Source organism: Macrobrachium nipponense, chromosome 7 (assembly GCF_015104395.2).
Source record: "Macrobrachium nipponense isolate FS-2020 chromosome 7, ASM1510439v2, whole genome shotgun sequence".
In the NCBI taxonomy this organism is placed as follows: domain Eukaryota; kingdom Metazoa; phylum Arthropoda; class Malacostraca; order Decapoda; family Palaemonidae; genus Macrobrachium; species Macrobrachium nipponense.
In genome coordinates, this window is record NC_061109.1 from 84,179,356 (window position 1) to 84,206,272 (window position 26,917).

General features: G+C 49.1%; 2 protein-coding genes across 2 annotated transcripts in view; one reads left to right on the forward strand and one right to left on the reverse strand.

The window, feature by feature from the left end:
• The window catches only part of LOC135217772 (serine/threonine-protein kinase Tao-like), a 196,065-nt gene that overhangs the window by 79,988 nt on the left and 89,160 nt on the right, over positions 1–26,917 (reverse strand).
• The window catches only part of LOC135217218 (serine/threonine-protein kinase Tao-like), a 28,434-nt gene continuing 21,059 nt past the window's right edge, over positions 19,543–26,917 (forward strand). The window contains 3 exon segments of the mRNA XM_064252948.1: positions 19,543–19,695; positions 22,972–23,008; positions 23,011–23,120. Coding sequence (XP_064109018.1) covers positions 19,543–19,695; positions 22,972–23,008; positions 23,011–23,120 — 300 coding nt within the window.

The following is a 26,917-nucleotide window of genomic DNA, read 5'->3' on the forward strand; positions in this document are numbered from 1 at the left end:
CCTTTCCTTCTTTCTAATAGTTCTTAGTGTTTTTTTTGCTTGGTTTCCTGCACCAAGTTCCCCCCCCCCCCCAGTCCCCCCCCCCCCCCCCTAAAAGGGGTTTTGTTCCGATACGTAATACAAAACATCGGTCCTTTAACAATAGGAAGTAGCTAGCGGCAGCTGGAACGGTCGTAAGCTTCGAACAAGGGGAGAACGGTAGTTAACTGCTTGTCCGACAGTCGCGCGCCGCGCGACTGGGAGGTAAACAAATCACTTTTGCTTTCGGCCGCGGGTGTGAAGGACGTGTTCGTCATCGCTCTCTGCCCGCTTCATCGTCGTATGCTTTGTTTATATTGTGTTTTCTACTAATGGTTTGTTTGACTTGAAAATGAAACTGTAAGTACACTGTTTTCATTTTCATTACTTAATTATGAACCCTTGAATTATGTCTCGGTGCCGAGGGCGGGCGCGCTCGAGCGCCGAGTCATGTATTTGGGCGAAGGGTGTAATTGAAAATGTAAGTACTTTTTTCATTATATTTTTGCCCTGTGCGTTCGTTACCGAGAGTGTGACTGCGCTCGGCACGAACTTTTAATTTTGTATAATAGAATGCAATGAAAGTGGATTCGCAATTGCAATATTCTTTTCATTTTCATTTAGTGATTGCATGAATTTAATCTGGATCAATTTTCGTTCTTACCCGGGAATTGATCCTTACGATTTTTTTTTTTTATGTGAAATGAAATCGCAAGTGCAGTATTCTGTTTCATTTCATATATATTTTATGATAGCATCATATTATTAGATCAAGTTTCCGTTCTTACCCGGGAATTGATCTTTTCTCCTTTAAGTTCTATGAAGTGAATCGCAAGGGTATTCTGTTTCATTTTCATATTACTTTTCACTGCTGTGGGCGGGGGGTGGGGGAAGCGAAGGTCTGCCAGGAAGTCGTCGGAAAGGAAAGCTCTCCCGCGACTCCCTTGGTAGCCGATTCTTCGTCTTCCTTCCTGCCCCCCGCTCAGCTTCTTCATTGTATTTGTATTTGGGGTCTTCCTTGCGTTCGGGGTGGGGCATGTCTTCCCCCCGTGCGTGAGGGAACCCCTCTTACTAATCTATCTATGTTACCGCAGGTGCTACATCCGTGGGAGACGACCTTGGATGTAGATGTAGATCCCTCACGAGGTTGTACTCGTTGTCGTGGCGAGAGTGCTCCCGCAACGAGCCCTGTGTAACGTGTATGCATTCGTCAGAGGCGCAGTGGGTGCTGTACGAGGACACAAGAAGTCATCGGAAAGTCCAGTGACTCCTTTGGTAACGGACGTCCAGTTGTACTCGGGGTCTTCCGTCCGCTCTGGGTGGGGTTCTCTCCCCCCAGGCGCAGAGAAGCCCCTCTAACTAACCCGACTGTTGCTTCCGCAGGTTTGCCATCAGCGAGGACGACCTGGAACAGGTGTGGGAGTCGCTGGGACTGCAGGGGTTGATTCAGCGGTTGGCGGGGGTCGGCAGTGGTCACTCATGATACGGTAACCACTACAACAACCACAATCTCGACACCAGCATATGAGATGTCACCAGCACCTGGTGTACACACCACATGTCATGTCGGTAACACCCACGGCTGCAATCCAGAACCAATTCCTGCCGTTGCCAATCAGGACGGTGCCACCGCCACCTGGGTTCTTTGTTATTGCCGACCCCAGGACTGCCGCTGGCCAAAGAGTACCCCCCTGGACCTGCCGCCAGTGCCGAGGATGACGGTAGCTGCCGACAGGACGCCTGTCTCTCCTGTGGTACCTGCCGTGCCTGCCGTACCTGTTGCTGTCCCAGCCGCTCATTCCCTTTCAGATCAGGTGCCTGCTGCTCATTCACTTTCAGATGTTCCTGCTGTTCCTGGACCTGTTCCTGTTGTTCCTGCTGTTGGTGATGCTGTCACAGTCTCAGGTCTTTCCGGACAGGTGCAGTCGGGCCCTGTTGCTTCGGCAACTGCCCCGGCTCCCTCCTGGATGGAAGACCTGACGTCTGTCCTGCGGAGCCTGGCGAAGAAGAAGAGGAAGAGGAAGAAGGTGTCGTCGTCGTCTTCGTCGTCTTCTTCGTCGTCCGCTGCCTCTCCTTCCCCTTCGACTTCTAAGGCCAAACAGCCGAAGAAGAAGAAGGTTGCCTCCTTCCCCCCTAAGAAGACTCCTTCGGGATCTTCTAAGGGCCCGGCTCGCTCAGGCGAGCTGGGGAGCTCTTCTGCTGTCCGCCTGTTCCTTCGGGGAACGGGGCCCGTCGCTTCTTCTGCAAAGAAGAAGTCGACGGGGACCAGAGGCACCAGCCTCGGCTGGTGCGTCCTAACCTGGTGCTAGCGGGTCTGCCGCTAAACCAGGTTCCGTCTCGGCCGCTTCTCGTTCGCGAGAAGCACCGAGTGGACGCTATTCCAAGAAGACCGTCCAGCAAAGTTTGACGCCCGAGCTCGCTCGCCGTCAAGACGCGGCGCGGAGCAGAAGACTGGCGAGAGTCGTGCACACAACTCTCGCCAGGCCAGTGGACGCTCTCGCAGCGATCAACTGGCTGCTCGGGCTAACGTGACGGTCGCTGATCAGCCACGGGTTGAGGCGAGGAAGGAGTCCCCGCGGCCGCCGGTACCAGCCACGGCTGGTACCAGCGACTTGACGCGGCGAGAGGACGCTGGCCGGTCTCGACGCGACACAGAGCCTAGCAGGTCACCCGTCCGCCGCTCCCGATGGGACCGGGCGGAGACGGTGACCAGCGGCAGCTCGCCTGACGCTAGAGATCGGTCTCGACGTTCTCAGCCGAGCCAATCGCCCCAGGCGAGCGGTAAGGCTAGGCCTGCTGCTCGACCGTCACCGCGGGTTGACGATCAGCAGCAGCCCTCCACGCACGCTGGTCCTGCCAGCGAGCGAGGGGGAAGCGTCAGGTCGGCCTCTCCCATAACGGGTTGAGGCGAGGAAGGGGTCCCCGCGGCCGTCGGTACCAGCCACGGCTGGTACCAGCGGCTCGACGCGCCGAGAGGACGCTCGCCGGTCTCACCGTGACAGCGAGCCTAGCAGGTCACCTGACGCCGCTCCCATCTGGGACCGGGCGGAGACGGTAACCAGCAACAGCTCGCCTGACGCTAGAGATCAGCGTCGACGTTCTCAGCCAAGCCTCTCGCCTCAGGCGAGCGGCAAGGCTAGGCATGCTGCTCGATCGCCACCGCGGGTTGACGATCGGCAGCAGCCCTCCAAGCACGCTGGTCCTGCCAGCGAGCTAGGGGGGAGCGTCAGGTCTGCCTCTCCTGTACCTTCAACCTCCTCGGGCTACGCCGGGAGGAGCGAGGTACCTTGAGTGATCGCGAGAGGTGCGCCGCTCGCGACCCCGCTATGACGCCGTATGGACCAGGCACGGTTCTAGGACCGACCAGGACATACGCGCAATTAGCTGCAGGCGACCGTCAGGGGTCTGCCGCTCTTCCTCCTTCTGAAGGAGGAGTATCTAGGGATCTATTCTTGTTGGAGGGACTGGACGGTCCTACTCCGCAAGACGCGGTTACTCCCGAGATACAGAGGAATTTGCAGAAGTCATTAAGCTGATTCGTCAGCATAATGACCCTGCGGAAGGATTGCCGCTCCCACCAGCAGAGCCCACGTCTCTGCTCGAGTCGTTTTGGGGCCCGAGAGGGAACCCAAACCGACGGTGGGTCTGCCGCGATCGGAGCTTGCCGATTCTGTCTCGAACCAGTGTCTCTCGTCTCCGGACAAGAAGGCTCTCTCAGTTCTGGCCGGTCGATCAAGCTACTTCCACCTCCTCTACTGCGACAGCGGCGTTTTCTACGTGTCTGCGGACACCGTATTTAAATACTCCTTCGGTCCTCCTGAGAGGTTTCGACCTCGACGAGGACTGGAATGAGTCGGAGGACGGTTCGGCTCTCTCCTGTCAGGTGTCGATCAGCCCCACCCAGACGACGTTCACAGTGGCGGCAGACCCTTACCTACAGTGAGAGTTCGTAACCCTCCGCGGGAAAACGAAAACGTCTCCTGACGATACGTTTTCCCAGACTCTGAGAGGCCATCGCCGCAAGGCGATGGCTGCTCCTACTCTTCTCCAACTGCTAGTTTCCACTGGGAAGGCGAGCGAGTATCCAATTCCTTCCCCATTCCCTCTCTCCTTACGGCTACGAGGGAAAGGGGAAGGATCCTACAGAGATTTCTTTGTAGGATCCCACGTTCGGGACTGCGCTACCGAGACCTTCGGGTCCTACCTGACGTAAGCCCCGGTCGTTGAGGAGGAATCCTGCTCCATTCTCGATTTCTACGGGAATCGAGAGGACCACCAGCCGATATCGTTTGACGAATTCGGTGGGGGTTTCGCAGACTGCTTAGAATTCTACGGAATTTCTAGCGCATTCAGAGTGTTCGAGTTTTTTATGATCTTCAAACACTTACGCGAGACCACGGTCCAAAGTGAGCGAGACGAGAATCCCCGATATGTTACACGATAATCGGGAACCTCGCCTATGCTCGAATTCCTGGAATTTCTAGCATTGTGAAGAAGACTGCTGCTGAAAGAAACTATCTCACAGTAGGCGACCAACCTGGAATAGAGGAGATCGGACGGGAATATCCAGTTTGGCTTGAACTATCGTCTTAGTATTCTGTTCACACCATTGAAGCTTTCCTTCAAGGAAGACTCCTCCACACTCTCTTTAATAGAGAACGAAGGTGGTCGATCTCCAATCCTTATTTTGTTTTCTTGAAGGAAAGAATTTAGGATGGAGATCGTTGTTCAGAATCCTACAAATATACTACGTATATTAACCTCGCGACATGATTCTGCTAAGCAGTTGAATTGTCCGAGGGGTAGGCGCATATCCTAGTTATTTTATTCTACGGATTGCGACTTAGACGAGAAGTATTCTAATTGAACTGCAACTCGGGGTTGCCTGCAACCTCCCAGGAGTTTTCAGTTTCAATTTTATATACTTATGGTTTTGTCACGACAACGCCATTTCAACTTTTATATTTACCGAAATTCGTTTCGCCTAAATATAATGCCCGAGCATATCTTTTATGCTCGGTAGTTTCTAGCCGAACGCATTCCTTCGTGGAATATGGATTACCTGGCAACTCAGGATGACGAGTCAGCAGGCTCAACCACTGCGTATTGAACTGCCTCATAGCAGCTCAGTATCAGCTGGGCCTCCGAGATTCACGGTCATGTATGTCTCTCTCTCCCCTGCTTGATTGACTACCGAACCGTATCTCTGCCTAACAATCATGGACTTAGGTCTCTGATTAACAGGGGATTCTCGCAATAATGAAGGACCATCTACTGCGGTGACGCTAGATTCCATCGCCTTCGACATTGCGAGAATTTTCAACAGAGATCTCTTGGACTCTTTCATCTTTCTGTTTACCGCACGGTAACAGAAGTCTGTACAAGTCTCCCGCTGCATCGCACTGCGATAATGCGAATGATTTTGCAGACATCTGAGTTTGTCTTCAAAATATCTCGTATTCGTAGGTGTACAATTGTTCATTGTTCAACACCCGAATTACAAGATGTGTCAGAAGACATCGCCTACTCTCCGACCTGACAGCTCTACCTCCAAATGTTCAGCCCATGAGAAGCAGTTCTTCAGGCGGCCTTCACCTGTGTTTTCATTACCGAAGAACGCCCCGCTTTCATTGCAACTACGACTTCTCACCGGACAGCAATGAAATAGCGGTTAGCGTTTTCAGTCATTTGTAAGCACAGGTTATGAATCTTGAGATCCTTCTCTCGATTCATATGTGGAGACGTAGGTTGCATTCAATATCTACCTTCGTCTTCAACGGTACATAGTGTTGTTTCTCCTTAGCTGAGATTCAACAAACATGAGATGTTTTACCTTCAGGGACCGCGGTCTCTAGAAGGCAATTGACTTTCGCCTGTTGGGTACATGCCTTAAGAGAATCATCACCTCGCTGTCCGGCATTGGTGACAAACAAATACATCATTTGTTTGTTTGTCTCTCGGCATAACCCTTTAAAGGCGAAGGTCACGTGACTTACTCGGATGCTTTGACAACTTGCCTCCTACCGAACGCAGTCAGTCGGCAGCTGTCAGAGCGCCCGAGTCAGTTACGAATTACGCTGTTGACTTAGTTCGGTTTGTTACACAGCAACCATTACTTCGTTTTAATAGCTTGTCACAGTACCCATACCATTGACACCCACCATGGAGTGTCGGTGTCCTATCCACTACCGAGAACTTCGCTGCATGGGGATAGGAGGATGCGAGAGACTTCGTTGCTAACGGACAGACCAGTATGGGTACTGGACATCACCGAAGTAGAGAAGAGGGATAGGTCATGCGACTATTTCCTTCTTTTCCTCTGAGGATCTGCATGACTTCTCCTGCGAAGTCAGGCACCCAGGGGATGGGGATCCGTGACGCTCGATTTCGTACCGAACTTCGTAGCGAAGACTCAGAACCCTTCGGTCCCTGACGATTGGTTCGAGTCGTTCACAATCCCAATCCCTAATGGACTCCACCCGCCTTCGATGCGAAGGAGATGCTGCCTTGTCCACAAGAACTTCTCCTTGGCGCAGGTACTGAAGGCAGGGGTCTGGTCCAACCAGACCACATGCCCTTCCTTCTACCTTCTGGGATATTGCCCACAGGTCCTTGGATCTTTTTCCTTGGGACCCGTGGTGGCTGCTCAACACGTTGTGTAGCGAACCCAGACCCTCGCAGGCTGAACAGCATCGAGTCCTGGTGTGACCGTGAAGATGGATGGTGAATGAGAGTGTGACTGGCTCCTCTTCCCATCTTTTTCTTCCCCTCTACCTGTGGTTAGAGGACACGGTCGTCACCCTGCTGGATAAGGACAAGATGCAGGTGAGCTACTCAACAGAGCACCATCCTATCCCTTTCACTAGGGATAGGAGCGTATATCCACCACTTCCTCCAACAAGGGGGAGGAAGTGGATGCCAGCTTGAGACAACCCATACTTTATGTTGCCTCTTGCAAACAGGAGCAAGTTCTTGCTTGCTGGTACGAAGAGATACGCTTGCCTCTCTCTTAGTACTCGGCCCAGAGTCTGACCATTGATCCTGCGGTGACACACCCCGATCAATCGGACAGAGGCTGGATCCCTCCCTCGCTCTTACGACCAGGGAGGCATTCCAGGGATGGACGAACACCAGTCTGTCATCAAAAGACTCAGATTCATCCCACAAGAAGTGAGTCCTCCTATTGTTAAAGGACGACGGTTTGTATTACGTATCGGAACAAATGACAATTTGTCGAAATTTGCATTTCCTAACTATACAAAACCTGCAGTCCTTTACATACAGTCCCTCCTCTGCCACCCTCACTCTGCGTATTTGCATGGTCCAAAAGCAAAAGTGATTTGTTTAACTCCCAGTCGCGCGGCGCGCGACTGCGGACAAAGCAGGTAACTACCGTTTCTCCCCTTTGTTCGAAGCTTTAGACCGTTCCAGCTGCGCAGTACTTCCTATTGTTAACGGACCTCAGGTTTGTATAGTAGGAAAAATGCAATTTTCGACAAATTGTCATATTATTTGCTCGAGGCGAGGCTACTCATAAACTACCACCTGACTTTGTTGCCTGGTTAAACCAAGCAATTAAGAATTTGTCATTATATACTCCCCTTTCATGTCCTTTATACTTTCACAACGGCGAGCGTAACTGTGAAGGTGAGAAAAAACCTCAGATGATGGCGCAGCAGGAACGAACGTCGAAGGCAATGCGGGGCGGGGCTTTCAGCAGCCAAAAACATAGCATTGTGTCTGTTGGGTGGTGCGAATGCGGCGCGACATCTCTGGATACACAACAAACAATGGTAGGTGGCAATGGCGCGCTGGAACATCAACAAAAATAAAAAAAAAACAGTCCACATTCGACCCTATGTATCTTTTTTAGCAAAATTGCTAAATGGGCCATAGTTGCAGATCCTTTTTGGGCATATTGTCCACTTAACATCAGTATACAACAAACATATATAAATTGTAATGTTTAAGAGTTACTAGATGTAAGAAAACAAGCAAAAAACAGCAAATAAGCGAAAAATGCTTGAGTAAAGAGCAGCATCAACCCCCCTGTGGCAAACATTCTGGGACACTGACTCTCATGGCTCTCTCGTCTCTATGCTGGGCATGCACCACTCATAACACGCATTCACCAAGGAATCAGCCAGGTTGGTGCCAGACTTAAGAGACAGGCGGAAATAAGAATGGACAATAATTTAATAAATTGGGCAGAAAAGGACCAAACGTCAATAGTCATCAGGAGCAATGTCAGCCCTTAGTCACAGTGTGAAGGGGGGGGCCCAAAACCCCACATTAATTCTTAGTATTTTAAAAAAAATACTAAAAAGAGGGGCTCAGGTCTTACAGCCATTAACCAGATTTTGAAGAATTTAAAAAATATTCATCAAAAATAAAAGGGGAAGGCCCCCCCTTAAGCTGCTTTTTGCTGTAGGACTTTGCTGCTTATATTTTTGGAGGAGCTTACATTATTGGAGGATGGCTTTATTACTAGAGTTTCACTTACAGAATGGCGAGGGTGGCCTTGGTAGAATGATATTGGGTAAGATATTGAAAGCCGTAGTGCTTGCGAAATTTAATTGAGCACTTTTGTTTTCTTTTGTGTTTGTTTGCTTAGCTATTGATGAGTTTACCTTTCTTTGCTGCATTTCATGCGTTACGTGCATGTCCCAGGTTTCCTTATACGTAGTAGAAACATTGGTTTACATTTTTAAGAACTTTTTATGGTAGTAAAGTTATCGAATCCTTCAATTATCCGGTGACATGTCATGGGACAGTTATTCATTAATTACTGTATAACTGGAGTTTGTGGCTATTTTTTTATTTTTTTCTATTTTTTGTCATTCCGATCCTGTTATTTTTATATTAAGTTTAGAGGATGTGCGGTTTGCTCTCAATGCCATCTTCATTGTTCTTTCCATTTAATGATATTTATAGCCAAAAAATTCAGTGTTGACAAACATGTTAGCCCGCATGTTGTCTGTTGATTTGATTGTATGTGATTGTATCTTCTTTTGGTTCTCGTGAACCCTGATTTGCCTTGTGACAGATCAGGGATCTAACAAAATAATAGATATAAAGATAATTCTACCTGGTAGACCTCATGAGAGTGACTTAGAATAGTATGGTGTATAAATAGATAATTTTTGTGATGAGTGACGTTTATATCCCATTATATAGGCCTTTTTAGAACTCCTCATAACCTCTCGTGTGCAGACTTGGAGAGGGAGGGTGTGGCACTCCTCTAGCTGATTTGCATTCTCCTTTAAAAGTCCTTATGCATATTCTTGACCACACCAGAGAGTAAAACTTTTCGAACAGAAATCTGGGAACACGGTGAGAAAAAGGTTTGGATGGAGGGGAAACAAAATATTGAAAAGTCAGAGTGCAGTCTACCTATGGTATTATAGCTTTTGTGAGGTCCTGTAGGGCCCTAACCATCTCTGGATCAAAGGCCTAACCTGACCAAAGCTGAGAGTGCGTTATGTCACTACGAAGTACATACATTGGCTGAAATAACGTCAACCATATTAAAGGTTATGCAAAATGATGTTAAAATTTTTTAATGAAGTTATTAATAGGTATTAATGTAAACTATATGCCCATGATGTTGTTCTATTGCCACCGACGCAACTCTTCCAAAGAAAGTATAAAGTTAAAAAAGTGCAAATTTAGCGATCGATGTGTCAATTTATAAATATCTGCTTTTGTGTTTAAAAGTGTATGAAAGGTATTATGTATAGGGTTATTTTTTTTTCTGTACATGAAATGAAACCATTTGAAGTTGAGTGGAACACTTTTAATGTAAAGTAGCAATCACAACTGTTTTCTATCCTGTTATTTCGAGTCACAGGAATTTTTTAACATTTGTTGCACAGAAGCTGTATTTTTTATCAGCTTATTGAATCTAGGCTGGTCTGTCAAACAGCAACAATTCCTTCACTTTTTTAATCTGGTAATCTCCCCCTTTAGCTTCCATGTAAACGTTTTCTCAAGTGGAATGATGATGCTCAGTGGGGCTGTATGCATAAAAATTAGTGGAGGTGCTGCTCCAGAAACATTTAGCCTTTGTTTTTAATATTGTAGTGAAGGAAACGAACAGACACAAAAAGAATAATTTATGAAAAACCTTAATTGTTACACTAAACAGTATTTTAAAACATCCATGGACAAATTGAAAAACACTATTGAAAATCAGAGAGACGCAAGAACTCTCAGACACATTCACACAACAACAGCTGAGACAGACTGCGGTTCATGGTAGTCCACGCTCTCCTTGTCACGCCGCGGGAAGCCCTGCCCCTTTCTCCCCGCAATTCGTATAATTATGTTGTTGTTAATGTAATCTGCATGGGTTCTAGTGCGTTGTATCACTGTGTGTAATGATAAGTTCTAGCACTGACGAAGTGTGAGTTTCTTCACATGCATGCCCATGTGTTTGTGTTATGGACCGTTATGTGTGGCTGGCGTCTCTGATTGGGGGGGCTGCAGTCTCAACAGTCCTATTGACGAGCTGCACTGATTGGCCTTGTGATGGCGTCCTGTCACACTTGGGAAAGCCAGCTGTTGTTGTTCCTCTTGTTTCTTTCCATTCTTGTTTTTGATAGCGGTAAGGACACAAGGCCTTCTGGCTCGTTCAAATTTCTTAGGACAGGCGCAACACACGGAGAAACTTTAAAATGTAACAAAACGCTTTGGGCATTGACTCATCCCCTCATGCTATAACCTCTATCAGTTTGTCTGTTAATTGCTGTAAGTCATACCAACGATTGTATACTCTTACGATCGGATTAAAAAAAATTGTAGAAAAATTATATTTGCCAATTTATCAAAGCTTCCCTGGATGTGTTTATAGGTCGGGGAGTGGCTACAACGACCAATGGCCTTTTTAAAGATATTCTACGCCGCCAGCGTTACGCCACAACCTGCACTATTAGGGTAGAATGTATCTCGGAAGGTTTGTTGTTTATGAAAAATTTCAAATTTTCTGGTCAGAACGGCCCACTTCAGCTACGTTAAACAATTAGTTGCTACAAATTAATGTAACAGCGGTGATAAAAATTGACATTTTGCATATACCAAAAACCACAATCGGCGTCAGACGATAGTTGTAAAAGAAGCAGTGTTTAGCGGATGCTACGTAGAGTAGGTTGACTTTTAAGTGCAAACAGTGCAAAAAGTTTATAAAATGGGCATTTGCAAAAGATTCATGCCTATGGCTGTCCTGAAAATGTTTAAGAAAGGACTCGTGTAACAGTTAGTGGTAAAATGTCTTAATTATGAAGATAGACTGAGATACACCATGTTAGGAATGAATACAGCTTGAATTTTAAATTAGATAATATATGTAGTCCCCAGTTATCAGCAGGGGCTCTGTTACTTGGGGGTTTGCTGATAAGCGGAAAACCATTAACCGAAACTTGCGATTTATGGCGCTGATAGCGGAACTCGGCCATATTATAGTCCAAACCAGGCATCGCCGATAACCGAGTCTGCTGATAAACTGGGGGCAGCTGGTACATTCGGAATCTGTATGTGGTACATATAATTTTCACTTATAAGGTCCTGCTTTCTCTGTTACTGTATTTTGTGGGAACTTAATCATATATGGAGTATAAGTTGCAATGTTGTAAGACAATAGATTGGACACAATTAAGATTTTGTTCCGACACGGCAGTACAAACCTTCGGTCCTTTACAATAGGAAGGTACTAGCGGCAGTGGACAGGCGTTAACTTTCGAACAAGGGCGTTCGGTAGTTAACTGCTTGTCGACAGGCGGCCGCTGCAGCGCGCGACGGGAGGTAAACAAATCCTTTTGCTTTTCGGCCTCACCAGTGGAATGGACGTGTGGTTCGCTCTCTGCCGCTGATCGTCGTTTCCGTTTGCTTTCTAATTTGTTTGTAATTGTGTATGAAGAGCTTGTAAGTACAATTATTTCTCTCTTCATATTAATTACGGCTTAGTAAATAATGATGGAATACTCTCGCCTCGCTACACCAAGGAGGACTTTGCCCGGGTTATCGAAGGGCGCAAGGGCGGGAAGTTTAGATCATTCCCGGAGATTGACCCCTCATGTTTTGTGTGCCGGTTGTCGGGGGGCTCGAATGCACCGGGCCGAGCCTTTGTGATTGTGTAAGAATGGGTCGGAGGCGCAGTAGTCGGACATTGTATGAGGGAGGAAGAAGCGAAGGCCGCAAAGGGGTCGTCGGAAAGCTTCCTCCCGCGACTCTTTGGGACGGACACTGTCTTCTTTTCTGCCGCCCGCTCAACTTCCACGTCCCGCGCCTTCCCCATTCGGGGGGGGGCCTAGGTCCTCTCCTCTCCCGAAGTTTGTCTGAGTGTGGAGGAGGCGGCTAGATACCCGACGTAGAGTTGAATTCTGGGGTCCTTATCCGCTCGTCTTTGCGCCGACGCGGGTAGAGGAACCTTCTAATCACCACTTTTGCCTCCTAGGTGCGGTTTTTGCCCGTGAAGGAGACCTCGGACAGGGGTGGCATCGTTGGGGATGCAGGGCAGCGTGCCGATTGTACAGGGGCTGGCTCTATCATACTCGCTGGCTCCGTGGCGGTTACTCATGCAACGGTCACAACCACCACACGACCCTGACAAAACACGCTACGCGTCAACTTCATCACCTGGGTACACCCAGCACGCCGGTCTCTGCTAACAACAACAAATCGGTGCAGGGGCCAGTCGCCGTAACTCGGGGGATGTGTGATGCCGCCACCTGGGTGTTTGCCGTGCTGCCGGGCCGACCGGACTTAATGTGCCCGAAGAGCTCGCCCATGGACATACCACGGGTACCGATGACTTCTGTGCCGCTGGTTCGACCATCTGTACCGCCCACACAGTCGCGTACTGCCGGACCCACCGCTCTGTTCTGTCCTGCCTCATGCCATCTCGGACTGCCGTTCCTGTGATGCTGCACTGCTGATGTGTTTGCTCCTGTTCCTGGCGCCGCCGGCTCACGATGCTGGTCTGTCGGACAGGTACGTCGGGCCCTGTTTGTGCTTCCGGCAACAGCAGCCCCGGCTCCGTCCTGATGACAGATCTGACGTCGGTCCTGAGGAGGTGCGAAAGAAGAAGAAGAAGAGGAGGAAGGTGTCGTCGTCGTCTTCATCGTCTTCCCTTGACGTCTCGTCGGCCGCCCTCTTCCCCTTCTTCTCTTATAAGGCTACCCCGCCTAAGAAGAAAGGAAGGTCGCCTCCCCCCCCCCCTAAGGAAGTATCACTTCGGGCTTCTAAGGGCCCGTCTCGCTTGGTGGAGACGGGGGGTTCTTCCGCTGGTCGCCCTGCCTCTCTACGGGGAGCAGGACCCGTCTCTTATCACAGCAAGGAAGAAGACTACGGGGACCAGAGGGGTGCCGGCTAACACCGGACTCCTCACTGCTGTCAGGGTTCGGCCACTAGAAGCAGGATCCGCCGGCCGCTCTGCGCGAGAGGTACCGACGTTGTTACCCCGGTCGCCTACCCACGCGGGACCGTGCAGCAGGAACCAGACCTCTGAGTCCGCCTCAGCGTCAGGTTCACGGAAACGGAGCGGAAGACGGTGTGAACTAGCCGCTCACGGACTCTCACCAGACGCTCTGCTCTCGCGGCGAGCAGCTGGGCTACCCGGGCGGACGATGACGGTCCATGACCGGCCACGGGTGAGGCTGGGAAGAGGTCCCCCCGTCGCCGGCCAGCCACGGCTTGGTACAGCGAAACTGACGCACAGTTGAGGATACGCACCGGTTCACCATGTGAAGTGGAGCTCGCCGGTCGCCTGACTTCGATCCTCACAGAGTAGCGATCGGGTTACGGCGACCAGGCACCAGCTCCTCTGACACACGAGAAACGGGGCGCTTGTTCTCGGTCAGCGTTCTTCCACAGCGAGACGGCTCGACTAGGGTCTGCAGCTCGATCGCAACCGCGGCGTTGTTGGCGATCGCCTGACAGTCCTCCAAGCCGCTGGTTCTGCCAGTGAGCAAGGAGAGAGCGGTCAGGTCTGCCTCTCCCATACGTTCAACCTCCTCGGGTACACCGGTGAAGGGCGCGAGTATTGAGGACGTGATCGTGAGGGACTGTGACGCCCCTCAGTTGATCCGCCACGTCGTCGTACGTCCCAGGCTCGGTTCTCGGACCAGCCAGGTCGTACGCCAAGGTGGTTGGAGGAGACCGAGAGGGGGCTGTCGCTGCTCCTCTCCTTTGAGGGAGGAGGGTCTCGGAGGTGCTCCTGTTTGAGGACTGGACGGTCCGACTCAACAGGATGCAGTCATCCAGAGATCCAGAGGAAACTTTGCCGAGGTTATTCGCTGATTCGTCAGCAACGACCTCGGGGAAGGATCGCCGCTCCCACCATCCGAGCCCACGTCCCGGCTCGAAGTCGTTCTGGGGCCCGAAGAGGGAACCCAGACGACGGTGGGTTTTGCGGATCAGAGCTGGCTGACTCAGTGCTGGACAGGTTGAACGTTGTCTCCGGAACAAGACGGTTCGCTTAAGTCTGGAAGGCTAGCAAGCTACTTCCACCTCCTCTGCTAGGACAGCGGCGTTTACGTGCCATCTGAAGACCGACGATGACGCCCAAACAGGTGACCCCGGAGGTTAGCTAGGCTGACTCCGGGTTTGTCTCTGCAACAGCTCCTAGCCGAGAACCTGTCGGTTCTCGCAGCAAGAGGCACTTAGCCTGGAATCTACCGCTATGGCAGCTTCCAGGCCGTCTCCTGGCTAGAATCTGTGGTCCCTCACAGTATCTAAGGTCGCAGCCAACTCGGGGGAATTTCTCCCGGAAGACGACTCGGCCTTCAGGAGACTTTGCAGTCTGGGGAAGAGCCATCTCCCTTCCTTGCCCACCAGACGGTGAACCTGTGGGCCAACTGGTTTCTCAGACGAAGGGACGCTGTACCTTAACTCGGGTTTTCCAGGCGGGCGGGCGTCGAGCGGCGGCGTTGGGACTTCGAAACGGACCTTTACGGAGTTCCAGTCGCTCTTCCCAGGAGAGATGGTGGACGCTGCGGTGACAGGACGGCGCCACCGAGACAGTGACCCGTCTGGTTCACCAGGCAGTACTCGAAGGCTTCCTGGGCAGCCTCGGGACTGCGGCCAAGTCTAAGAGCTCGGCTAGCGTTCCTCGGCCCTGCTAAGACGGTTGCTGCGTCGAAGCCCCGAGGATGACCTGTCTTCTTCGACTTCTAGCAAGGGGGGTGCCGTAACCAGCCCGCCTCCCAGCCCTCCTCATCCCGTGGAGGCTCTGGGAAAGAAGTCGAAGAAAGGGGGGAAACGCTAGGGACGGCGTTCCCCCTCACCTGCTGCCCGGGAAGTGGGGGGGGCCCTGGCCAGCCATTGGGAACTTGGCAGCGCTACGGCCGATGAGACCTGGATGTAGATGTCCTTCGGGAGGGATATCTATTACCCTTAGAATATCGGCCACCCTCACCACCCAACCCGAGTTCAACAGCAGTCTAAGTCCCAGGGTTCACGAAGGACGTAGCACACTAAGACAGGAGATAAGACAATGCCTGAGCAAGTAGGAGCTGTAGAGATCGTCACGGTTCAGTCCCCGGGTTTACTCGACTCGTCCTGGTGAAAAGTCTACGGGGAGGCTGGCGCACGGTGATAAGATCCTCTCCCCTGAACCGGTTTGTTCGCAAGACCCGGTTCACGATGGGACGCACGCTCAGTGCTCGAATCCATCAGGCGAGAAACGATTTCATGCTTTCAGTGGACTTGAAGGATGAGATATTTCAAAATACCCATTCATCAGTCCTCCAAGAAAGTACCTCCGTTCATCCTCGAACGGGACGGTTGTGTACAGTTCAGGGCACTGTGCTTCGGTCTATCAACCGCCCACAGGTGTTCACGCTGGAGGGTTACTCTGTGTCTTTCTGCTTGGGCCCATTCGCTCGGGGGATACGTCTGATGAGGTATCTCGACGATTGGTTAGGACTGGCGAGCTCACGCTCGCAGTTGCTACAGGACAGGCGATCGACCTGCTCGAGTTCTGTCGCGATCTGGGGAATCGTTTGTGAACTCGAAAAGTCCGATCTCGAGCCCAAGCAGAGGATGACGACACTGGTATGTTGATCGACACGGTAGGTTCAGTAGAGGGCGAGGTCTTTCCCCGCAGACTCGGGATAGCAGATTCAGGGAGGCAGCAACCAGTTCCTGTCTCGGAGGAAAGGTAGCTCAGCGATGCAAGTCGTGATCGGACACTCTGTCGTCACTCGAGAAGTTAGTCCCTCACGAGGCGTCTTCACTGCGGTCTCTTCAGTGGAGACTAAAGGAGAGTTGGTCACAGGCGACGGGCATCCCCAAGCTTTCCAGTGTTTCACTGACACAGGATGGTGAGGCAGGACCTAGCCTGGTGGCCGACGACAGGGAACCTCTTAAGAGGCAGTGCCACTGCGCACTCCCCCCCGACATGCAGGCTGTTTCTCAGACGCATGACCGAGGGATGGGGCGCACAATGAGGAGGAGTGCTGACTTAAGGAGTGTGGTTGGCGGGACGAGAACGACAAGCACCTTCACATTCAATGCTATGGAATCAAGGCAGCGTTTCCTTCGCTCTCCAAGAGTTTCAGGACCGCTTGATGGGACACTCATTGGTGTTGATGTGCGCAAAACCACCGGTGGTGGCTTACGTCAACAAACAGCGGGGGCTAGTGCTCTCCCGTTGTACCAGTTGACTCGGCAGGTGCACGGAGGTGGGCCAGGGCACACTCAAATAGAGGCTGTCGGCACGTACATTCCAGGGAAGAGGAATGTAGTAAGCAGACACGCTCAGCCGTCGGGATCAGGTGATGGGATCCGATGGTCTCTACACCAGGACGTGGCGGAAAAGGCTCCTGACCATGTGGGGTGCGGACCAGTCGTGATCCGTTCGCCACCGGACAAAGGAAGCTACAGGTGGTTCTTCCCGGCCGTGCCGGACCCATGGGCAGCTGCAGAGGACGCTCTCAAACACCCGGGGACAACCCTCTTCGCCTATGCCTTTCCCCCTTTCCAGCCTGATTCGCAAGGGTGACAGTAGAGCGATGGTCACTCCGAATATCAGGATGATCTGGTGGCTCCCAAATGGCAAACAGGCCCATTTGGTATCCGGACCTGATGGCTCTTCCGCAGGAGAAGCAAAACCCAACAAAACCACCTAACATCTCCTATCCCGAGAGAGACTCCCCCCTGGCACAACATTCTCGCCCAGACCACACGTCGAGCTAGGTACCAACCGAGCAAGCAAAGGCACAGTCCCGTTCCCTTTACGTCTTCACGGCTGGCTGGTTATCCACCCCATCTCTTGCGAACGAAGAGGCTTTTCTCCGTTTATAAAAAGGCCAGCCAACAGCAGATAGGACTGGATGGAAACGTCCGTCAGTCCTCTGCAGCTTGTAACAGGGGAAGTGGGCGTCTCTGGGGTTGGTGTAGTAGACGGGGTTTCTATCCCTCTTCAGAGCCACTCTTCAGCCAGGTAGTGGATTCCCGTTTCTGCTTCGCCGATGAGAAGATCCTCCAGTCCCCACAGTTAAAGGATACAGAGCCGCCTTGGCGCCGTCCTGAAACTGAGGGGGTTGGACATCTCCGAACTCGTTCGAGATTCCTTGCTTATGAGGAGCTTCGAAAGGTTCTTGCCCACCCAGGGAAACTCAGGCCCTGCGTGGGACGTGCCCTGTCCCTTAGGAGTCTGACTCGAACACCGTTCGAGCCACTCCGAGAGTCGTCAGACAGGGATCTTGAACCTTCAAGACCCTCTTCTGGCTGGCACTGGCCATCGGCGAATAGAGAGTAGGGGAAATATGGTCTTCCTTTATGATGTACGGACACTCCAGGGGATGGGATCCGTTGACGCTCGATTCGTCCGAACTCGTCTGCGAAGACTCAGAAACGGTCAGTCCCTGATGACAGGTTCGAGTCATCACGATTCCCTCCATATTGGTACTTCCACCGGATAATGATGCGGATGAGATGCTGCTTTGTCCTGTGAGGCGCTACGGCGCTATCTGAAGAGAAATCGGACAACCTAGGCCTGAGTGTCGACGCCTCTTCGTTAGCACCGGGGTCACCAAGAAAGAAGTATCCAAGAACACTATTTCATTCTGGCTGCGTTGAGGTCATCAGGAGGGCGTATGAGGCTGATGGTAGTGACGACATCCGTAACGTCCCCGTGCCGAGAGCTCACGAAGTCAAAGTATTGGCCACTCGTTATGGCGTTTCGCAAGAACTTCTCCGTGGCGCAGGTCCTGAAGGCAGGAGTTCTGGTCTAACCAGGACTACCTTTACGTCCTTCTACCTTAGGGATATTGCCCACAGGTCTTTGATACCTTCCTTGGGACCCGTGGTGGTCTGCTCAACAAGTTGTCGTAGCTAACCCCGCCCTCGGCAGGCTGAACAGCATCGAGTCCTGGTGTGACTAGTGTGGAGGAGTGTGAGTGAGTGAGTGGACTGGCTCTCTCTTACCATCTTTTCCTTCCCCTCTACCCTGTGGGCAGAGGGCCATGGTCGTCACTTCGCTGGATGAGGACGAGATTGCAGGTGAGCTATATGACAGAGGACCATCCTATCCTTTCAATAGGGATAGGGAGCAGAATATCCACAAAACTTCCTTCTACAAGGTCGGGGGGGGAGGCGGGGGCCGGGGGAGGGGCGGGGGAAGTGGAATGCCTAACAAGAGTCAAACCCATGGACTTTATATTTGCCTCCTGTACAGGAACAAGTTCGCATTGCTGGTACGAAGAGATGCGCATGCCCCTCTCTTTAGTACTCGGTCCAGAGTATGACACCATTGGATCCTGCGGTTGCACACACCCCCGATCAATCGGACAGAGGCTTGGATCCGCACTCCTCTTACGACCAGGGCGGCTTCCAAGCGTTGGGCGAACACAGTTGTTCACAAAAGAATCAGATTCCACCAACCAAGAAGTGAGTCTTCCTATTGTAAAGGACGAAGACGTTTGTGGCCGGTCGGGAACAAAGTACAAATTTGTCCAAAATTGCATTTTCATAACTATACAAACCTGAGGTCCTTTTACCACATAAGCCCCACCTCATGCCACCCTCACTCTGCAGTATTCTTGGGCCAAAGCAAAAGTGATTTGTTTACCTCCAGTCGCCGCGCGCGACGCTGTCGGACAAGCAGTAACTAACGAACCCTTGTCGAAAGCTTACCGACCTATCCAGCTGCCCTAGTACCGTTCCTATTTGTAAAAGGACCTCAGTTTGTATAGTTAGGAAAAACGCAATTTTTGACAAATGTCATCTGAAAAATTTGACCTTTGGGATTGACATAGTAGTGGGTAAAGCTTTGTTGACATTTACAAGTTTCGGCATGTTGTTCTTAGTGATTACTGAGGGCTTAGTAGAATTTCTTTCTGATAGCTTACAGTGTGTGCCCTATGATGAGAAATATTTTACACAAATGTACAATATGCAATGGTGGGGGTGGTTTCATTGACAAATATTTTCTTCATTGCAGATGTTGGTGTGTTTATTTGAGTGAGTGATGTAATAGGTAAAGGAAACATAATCATCTCGGGAGCTTCGGCCGCTCACCCAAAAATGGCCACTTCTTCTCGGACAGGGAGCCTCCGTAATCCAGAGGTGGCCGATTTATTGACAGAGATGATCATGATAGCTATCGATGATCCTCGGGAATTGGACATGGAAGTTCGGATGCTGTTTACTATGCACGGGCATGTGGCATCAAAAGAGGTTTTGTATCGTATTTAATTTCTCTAATCTCCCTTTCCTTCCTTCCACATTCTTTATAAACTATTGTTTCATTACTAACCTGCAGGAACTAATCAAGTAACTTTCATGCCCATTAAGTGGACGAAAACAACCTAACGGGACGTGATCCTAAACATTCAGTACAGAGATTAAAAATATTGCATCATATATATGCGATAGTGTGCATATAATACAGCCACATATATTCCTCAAAATACATAATATTAGTACATGTGAATTTACACCCAAAAACAATATGCAACAAGCCAAATACAGTCTCTTAAGAAAATAGATTGCTGTAGCGTGTTTTGGTTGTTTAAGTTCAGACCAACCAGATTCCCCCCATTGGACGGAGCGACGGAAGACTTCCCTCCAACACCAAGGCATTCCTTTCATTGTTGATGTCCCATTGTACTTTGGCACGTGACAGCTCTCGTGTATTGGGCAAACAGTCATACTTTTAGTTATTGAAAATTTGTCTGCATTATATGGAAGATTTATCCAGTCATAGTATAGCACGGAGTCATCAACTTCAGCAACACCAAAACCATAGACACTACACTTCTTGACAGCAAAACGTTAAGTGTATAAAACTTGATTTGATGGTCTTACTGTCAATTCTATTTTTAGGGAGTTAGGCCTGCTTGAATTATTAGCTTGTCGAATCAGTTTTCGGGATTGGTATGACTTGCAGTGTCAGGAGATGGGCTTTCATTAAGTCATACACTATTAGGAGTTAATAGCAAGTGTAGGACTAAAGTAAGCGTACGGCTGCAGAAGTGCAGGATAGTGTAAACTCTCCTTCGTACTTGCACATGGATGGCAAGATTTTTGCAGTTGTACTAGGCCTTGCAGTATGACCAGATCGGTGCACGAGTAGATGATTCGGTTAGGACCTGTCGCATCATCTGACTAGAGGTAGCCCAAACAATGAGATCAGGTGTAGCTTTTAATGATATCAGCTCTATCCTTCAGTAAATACAGAGATCTTTTAAACACTTTCCCTCCTCCTCCGCTTTTCTTAATAGTCCGGTTGCTGCACTTACATAAAGAAGGAATGGCTTGGTGTTGGAGGGAACTCTGATGCTCCCTCAAAGCAGGCGGGAAGGGAATGGGTTGATTTGACCTTAAACCAACAGGGACAAGCTACAACCAGTCTACTTTCTTAAGAAGACCATTTGGCCTGTTGCCAATTGTTTATGGGAACACCCAGAGAAAGAGAAAATAAAAGGGAGAAAAAAAATGGAAAAAATCCGGCCAAACTTAAAACAGCTTTAAAAACAGATAGAAAGTAATCATTTCCTATTCTCAAGGCAGTAGGAAAGTAACTGTCGGGTCACGGGACGCGAGGGCATCTGGCGTACTACATGCCCAAGACTGGTCTAGAATTGCCAAATAGTCCTTGGATCTCTCAGTTTAATTTTATTCTACCGGTTTCCAGCTTGCGCTAGTTATTATTTCCAAATGTTGATTTTGGACCTCAGGTTTGTTAGTTATGAAAAATACAAATTGTTAAAATTGTTCATATTTAAAGAGATATAGTATATGTGGGCTGTATTATTATGTACAAGTATTACACCAAACCATTGCAGTACCTGTTTTAATGTTTGTATTGATGTTTAGGATTCAGTGTTGGTAGGTTTTTGTATCCAGTTAGTGAACGAAAGACACAACGCAAGTATTAGATCTGCAGGTAAGTTTAGAATATTAATTTATATTGAAAATTCATTTTTTTTAAAAAAATTACTTTTTGGTAGGTAAATAGCCCACTACATAGTAGATAAAAAGGAAATTATTTAGTCTGCATTCATCCTCAGAGCATAAATGCAGACCCCAAAAACCCATTAACTATAATTAATTAGAGGAGAAAAAGAATGCTGAAATAATAATTTAAGAGTGGAAAAGGAAAGCAGATGTAGGTATGTAGTGGTGGTTATCAACTTGTCGTTGCCTCACTAAAACTAAAAATAAATCACCCTACAAGAAATTGACAAGAGGATCACATTTAAATGCATAAAGCTTTTAAAGAGAACTAGAGTGGCTTTTATAAATTGAATTGTCAAAGTAGATTGGCAGAGTTTTAGACACCATATCTGAGGAGGAGCAGACTGTCGATGACGAAACGGGTAATATCGGAATGTAATTGATATGATGGTAAAGAAGCACTGGAGATTCGGTGGCAAAGACAGAAATCTTGGGTTAAATAAAACCTGAGACCTGGAATGCAACAAGAGATAGGACGGCAGAAAGGTACACGAAGAAAAATCTCAGGGAGGATGCAAAGTATATACCTAAGTTAGCTGGGTTTGGGGGAAAAATTTGAACAATGATGATCAAAATGAGGAAAATATTTGGACAAATCTTATTGGTGTGTTGAACAGTAATGTATTCAGGAAGTGGCATGCCGTTTTATGTAACCACAGAACTGCCAATAAAAAATAAAATGAACTTGGATGAAAAACACCAGGTTATGATGGAATCAGTATAGACAATGATAGCTGGGATTGAAATGACAATGCTGACAGACCCTCGAAGAGGGGGTGGGGGGGGAAAGGAAATGCTGTCAGTGCACATCACATGGTACACTGTTAGGCATTACTAAAGGTTCTTTGCAGTGTCCTGTGGCGCCCTAACTGCAACCACCTTCATGTCTTTTATGTAAATCCTGGTTTAGTATTCTCTTCCAGTCTTATTTTTCAACCCTCTCTTAACAGTTTTCCTGTAGTGCAAACTGTGAGTTTTCTTTTGACACACTTAAAATCTCTATTACACTCAGTTGCCATTAGTGTATCTTCCTTTCAGAACTGAATGACCATCATATGTCCTAGTGTTTGGCTTTTGGTCCGATTTTAGATTAACAGTTACACTTCTGTTCCATTTTTTATTACTAATGTAGTAGTATATTTGACTATTTGTGAGGTCATGTCTTGGGAAGAGGTTAAAAAAAATGTGTCCTTTTTTATATACTCTACTATTCTATTCCAACTTGAGCATTATGCTGTGTTGCTCTTGGAGGGCATTCTGTGCAATGAAAAAGTAATTGATAAGATAATTAGGGCATATTTAGTAACTTATGATAAAAATAATTTTATGTGATGTTAAAACATTTCAAAGTGTGCAAAATGGTTAAGTCAAGTGCAAATGGTTAAGTCAAAATGATGCAATAATATTGCATCAAAAATTGCATGAAAGGATAAGTAGTTTGTAGTATGAGAATTTGGAACATTTAGTTCAGTTTGTCATTAATTATTTTCACAGGTGGTGGCAATTAAGAAAATGTCCTACAGTGGGAAGCAAGTGCAGAAAAATGGCAGGATATCTTGAAAGAGATCAAGTTCTTACGTAGCCTTCGCCATCCAAATACTGTCACCTATAAAGGCTGTTACTTAAAAGAATCAACAGTTTGGGTGAGTATGAATGCAAGCTTAGTATTACTATTAGATAAAGAAGTGTAAAGTGAAGTTCATAAATTGCCAGCAGTATTTGATTGGTCGGAAAGCAAACGATATCTAAAAGTATGACTTAAAGACAGTTTATTGCTTTTGGGGGCATTTTTTGCCCTGTCTTAGAGTATTATGATGAGTCTTTAATTGTTTATTAAGTGCTGTTGAACATGGAGTAAATTATTTGAAGTATATTACTTGAAATTTTGTTCATGCACTTACCTGTCAGATATATATATATATAAGCTGATAATTTCCGACAACCGACAGAATTTAAAAACTTACGACACACGTAGTGGGAGTCAGGTGGTTAGTACCCATTCCCGCCGCTGGGAGGCGGGTATCAGGAATCATTCCCATTTTCTATTCATAATTTTTCTGTCGCCGGTGTTGTGAACATCTGTTTACAGCACCTCCGTCTGGATTGGAAACTTATTGCTACTTGAGTATCCCTTTTGGTTCTTTTTTTTGGATTAATTGATTGGATCGGTGGCTAGGCACACGTTATTAGTGGATGATTTGATTTTGGTTTGGACTTTTCTTGGAATAGATGTCAGGGTCTAGTACAGCTAGCGCTAGGTTCTGCTCTAGAACTGATTGTAGGGGTAGGCTACTGAAAGCTTCAGTAGACCCACATACGGTATGTAAGGGTTGCAGGGAGCATGAATGTGTGTATGAAAGCCGTTTGCAAGGAGTGCGAAAGACTAACAGATTCTGAGTGGAAGGCGTATGAGACCTATCTTAGGAAACCTGAAAAGGATAGGTTAAGGAGGTCTTCCTCCAGGAGTGTTTCAGGCGTTCAAGATATTAATGTTTCTCCTGTTAACCCTCCTTCTGTTAATGCTCCTAACCCTGTAGTTTTGCCTCCGGGCCCTGAAACAGTGTCTGTAGAGAGTAATACTTTATCCTTAATATTGGAGTCGATTCGTAATCTAGAATCAAAAGTGTTGGCTCTCGAGAGCAAAAGTGACGTGCAAAAGTGCAGTGATACCCCTTGTGTAGTGGAGGGTGCGTCAGATCGGCCTCGTTTCGCCTCTAGGCCTGGACCTCTGCTTGACTCCCAGGACCTGGGGAGGGAGCATGTCGAAAGCCGAAGGAGGGTTACAAGGACCCCCACCAGATCTGACGTGCCTTCGGCAGTTACTGATGAAAATCCCCAGACTGCCAGGGAGCGTGCACGGGCACGTCTCCTCAACGAGTGTTTTTCGTCATCGGAGGCTTCATCCCCACGTAAAGGGTGGAGTTCTCAAGGTGCTTCACGTCCGCTGAAAAGGACGGCGCGTAATGTTGACGCTTCACGTCCTAGTTCGCCGCTTTTGCGATCTTCGCCTGACAGTGCATTCGCTGCTTTTCCGCCGCAGAAAAGGCGTAGGGAGTCTTCGGACTTGGATTCAGTTAGCTCTTGTGAGCGATACGGTCGCTCCAGAGCTCGGGAAGAGGCCGTTCCTGGGAGGAGGAGGGGGCGTCCCTCGCCGCTCTCCTGCTCACAGGATCAGTCCCTCCCCAGAGCAGGAAGATTGCGCCTAACAAGAGAATGATTCAGTCACTGCAGCAGCAACTTAAGGACGCTCTTGCTGCTAGAAGAGGCTCTTCCGCGTCGTAGGAAGGATGAGAACGCTCCTGTGAAGAAATCAAGACCGCTCTTTCTCCTCGCTCTCCTCTCTCTTCGTTCGAGTCTCCCTCTAGAGTCCGATCTGCTCCCAGCAGCTCTCTAGAGGAGGTGAGAAGTTCGCTTTCTCGCTCTCAGGATGATATATCTCCCGCTCGCAAGTCTTCGCATGTTCGCAAGCGAGTGATCGACGCTGAGCGCGCTTCTGTGCAAGTGGAGCGCGCTTCAGGTGCCGCCAGACGCGCACCTGTGGTGGATAAACGTGCACCAGTGAGCGGCAACCGCTCGCTGACTGACGCTCGGCTCGCACCAGTGGAAGCCAAGCGTGCACTAGTGGACGCTCGGTGCGCACCAGTGGACGCCAAGCGTGTGTTGGTAGAAGTCGAGCGCGCACCTGTCGGCGCCAAACGTGCGGATTCGGACGCCAAGCGCGCGCTGGTAGACACCAGTCCCTCACCGATGCAAGTTCAGGTGGATGAAGGAACCCTTCATGGGCGTCAGTTTTTCTTCAGAGTTTCCTCCTACTTCTCCAGTTTCTGAGGAAGGAGTTAGCGACGGTTAGTAGAAGCAGAGGAAGAACAACAAAAAAGCTACTGTATCATCGGACTATAAAGTTTGATGCGTCTGCTACAGTCGGAGTTCGGAGAAACTTTTCAACCAGAAGCCCCTCGTACTCCTCCTTCTCAATTTTCTTCTTTTAAGGCAACGAAGGCATCGGGGTTCATTAAAATGAAGAAGTCGCTTTCCACGAAGCAAGCGTTTCCGAAAGTCAATGAATGGATGGAGAAGGAGCGTCAGGAAAGTCCTCTTTAGCTTTACCGCCTTCAAGACTCTGCGGTAAAGGAGGCATGTGGTATGAGACAGGAGAGGACATAGGCGTTAACTACCAGCCTCTGCTCAAGGTGACTTTGGGAGCATCGTAGACGCCCTCCAGAAGAGCCCTTCTGTCTTCATCAAAAGTCACGTGGACCCATAACGAGTTCGACTTTCACCTAAAAGGCCTCTTCAGGACTCTAGAGGTCTTCAACTTTCTTGACTGGTGTCTTGGAGTTTTAGATGCCAGATCAAGGAGTTCTGATACTATTAGTCTGGGGGAGCTGTCCAGCGTACTTTCTTGTATGGACAAGGCCGTCAGGGATGGTTCTGAGAGTTGGCTACGCACTTTAGCTCGGTGGGGATTCTTAGAAGAGAGCGCTCTTTTGTAACTTCACGGCCAAATCCGTCTCTCCAACGCAAAAGGCGGACTTGCTCTTCGCTCCTTTCTCAGACCATCTCTTTCCCCAGGCTATGGTTAAGGACATAGCTTCAAGCCTTCAGGAAAAGGCAACGCAAGATCTTCTGGCTCAGTCTTCTAGAAGGCCAGCAGCTGCTTCATCTTCTGGAGCTTCGTTTGCCAAGAAATCGAAGCCCTTTCGTGCTGGACTTTCCTCGAAAGCAGCCTCCCGAGGAAGAGGCTCTTCCAGAGGAAAAACCCCTGCTCCGTCAAAGAGTAGGAAGTGAGTCGGAAGTCCTTCAGACGCCGGTAGGGAGCCAGGCTTCTTCGATTTGCGAGAGCCTGGGAAGGAGAGAGATGCCGACCCTTGGTCGCTGGATGTCGTGAGGAAAGGGTACAGGATCCCGTTCTTGAAGTCGCCCCCGCTATCCTCAACACCAAAGGATTTGTCTCCCTCTTATCGAGGAGAGAAGCAGAAAGTGCTTTTCGATCTGCTGGAACAAATGATCGAGAAGCAAGCGGTAGAACAGGTCTTCGACCTGGAATCACCAGGGTTTTACAACCGCCTGTTCCTGGTGCCGAAACATTCGGGGGGGTGGCGACCCGTCCTCGATGTCAGCAGTCTAAATCTCTTTGTGATAAAGAAGAAATTCAAGATGGAAACGACTCAATCGGTGCTGTCAGCTTTGAGACCGGGGGATTGGATGGTCTCACTGGACCTCCAAGACGCGTATTTTCACGTCCCCATCCATCCCCCCCAATCAAGGAAATACCTGCGATTTGTCCTGAAGGGGAAGGTTTTCCAATTCAGGGCACTTTGCTTCGGTCTGACCACAGCGCCGATGGTTTTCACCATCCTAATGAAGAACGTAGCAAGGCTCCTTCATTTGGAGAATATACGGATCTCTCTCTACCTAGACGACTGGCTTATTCGAGCCT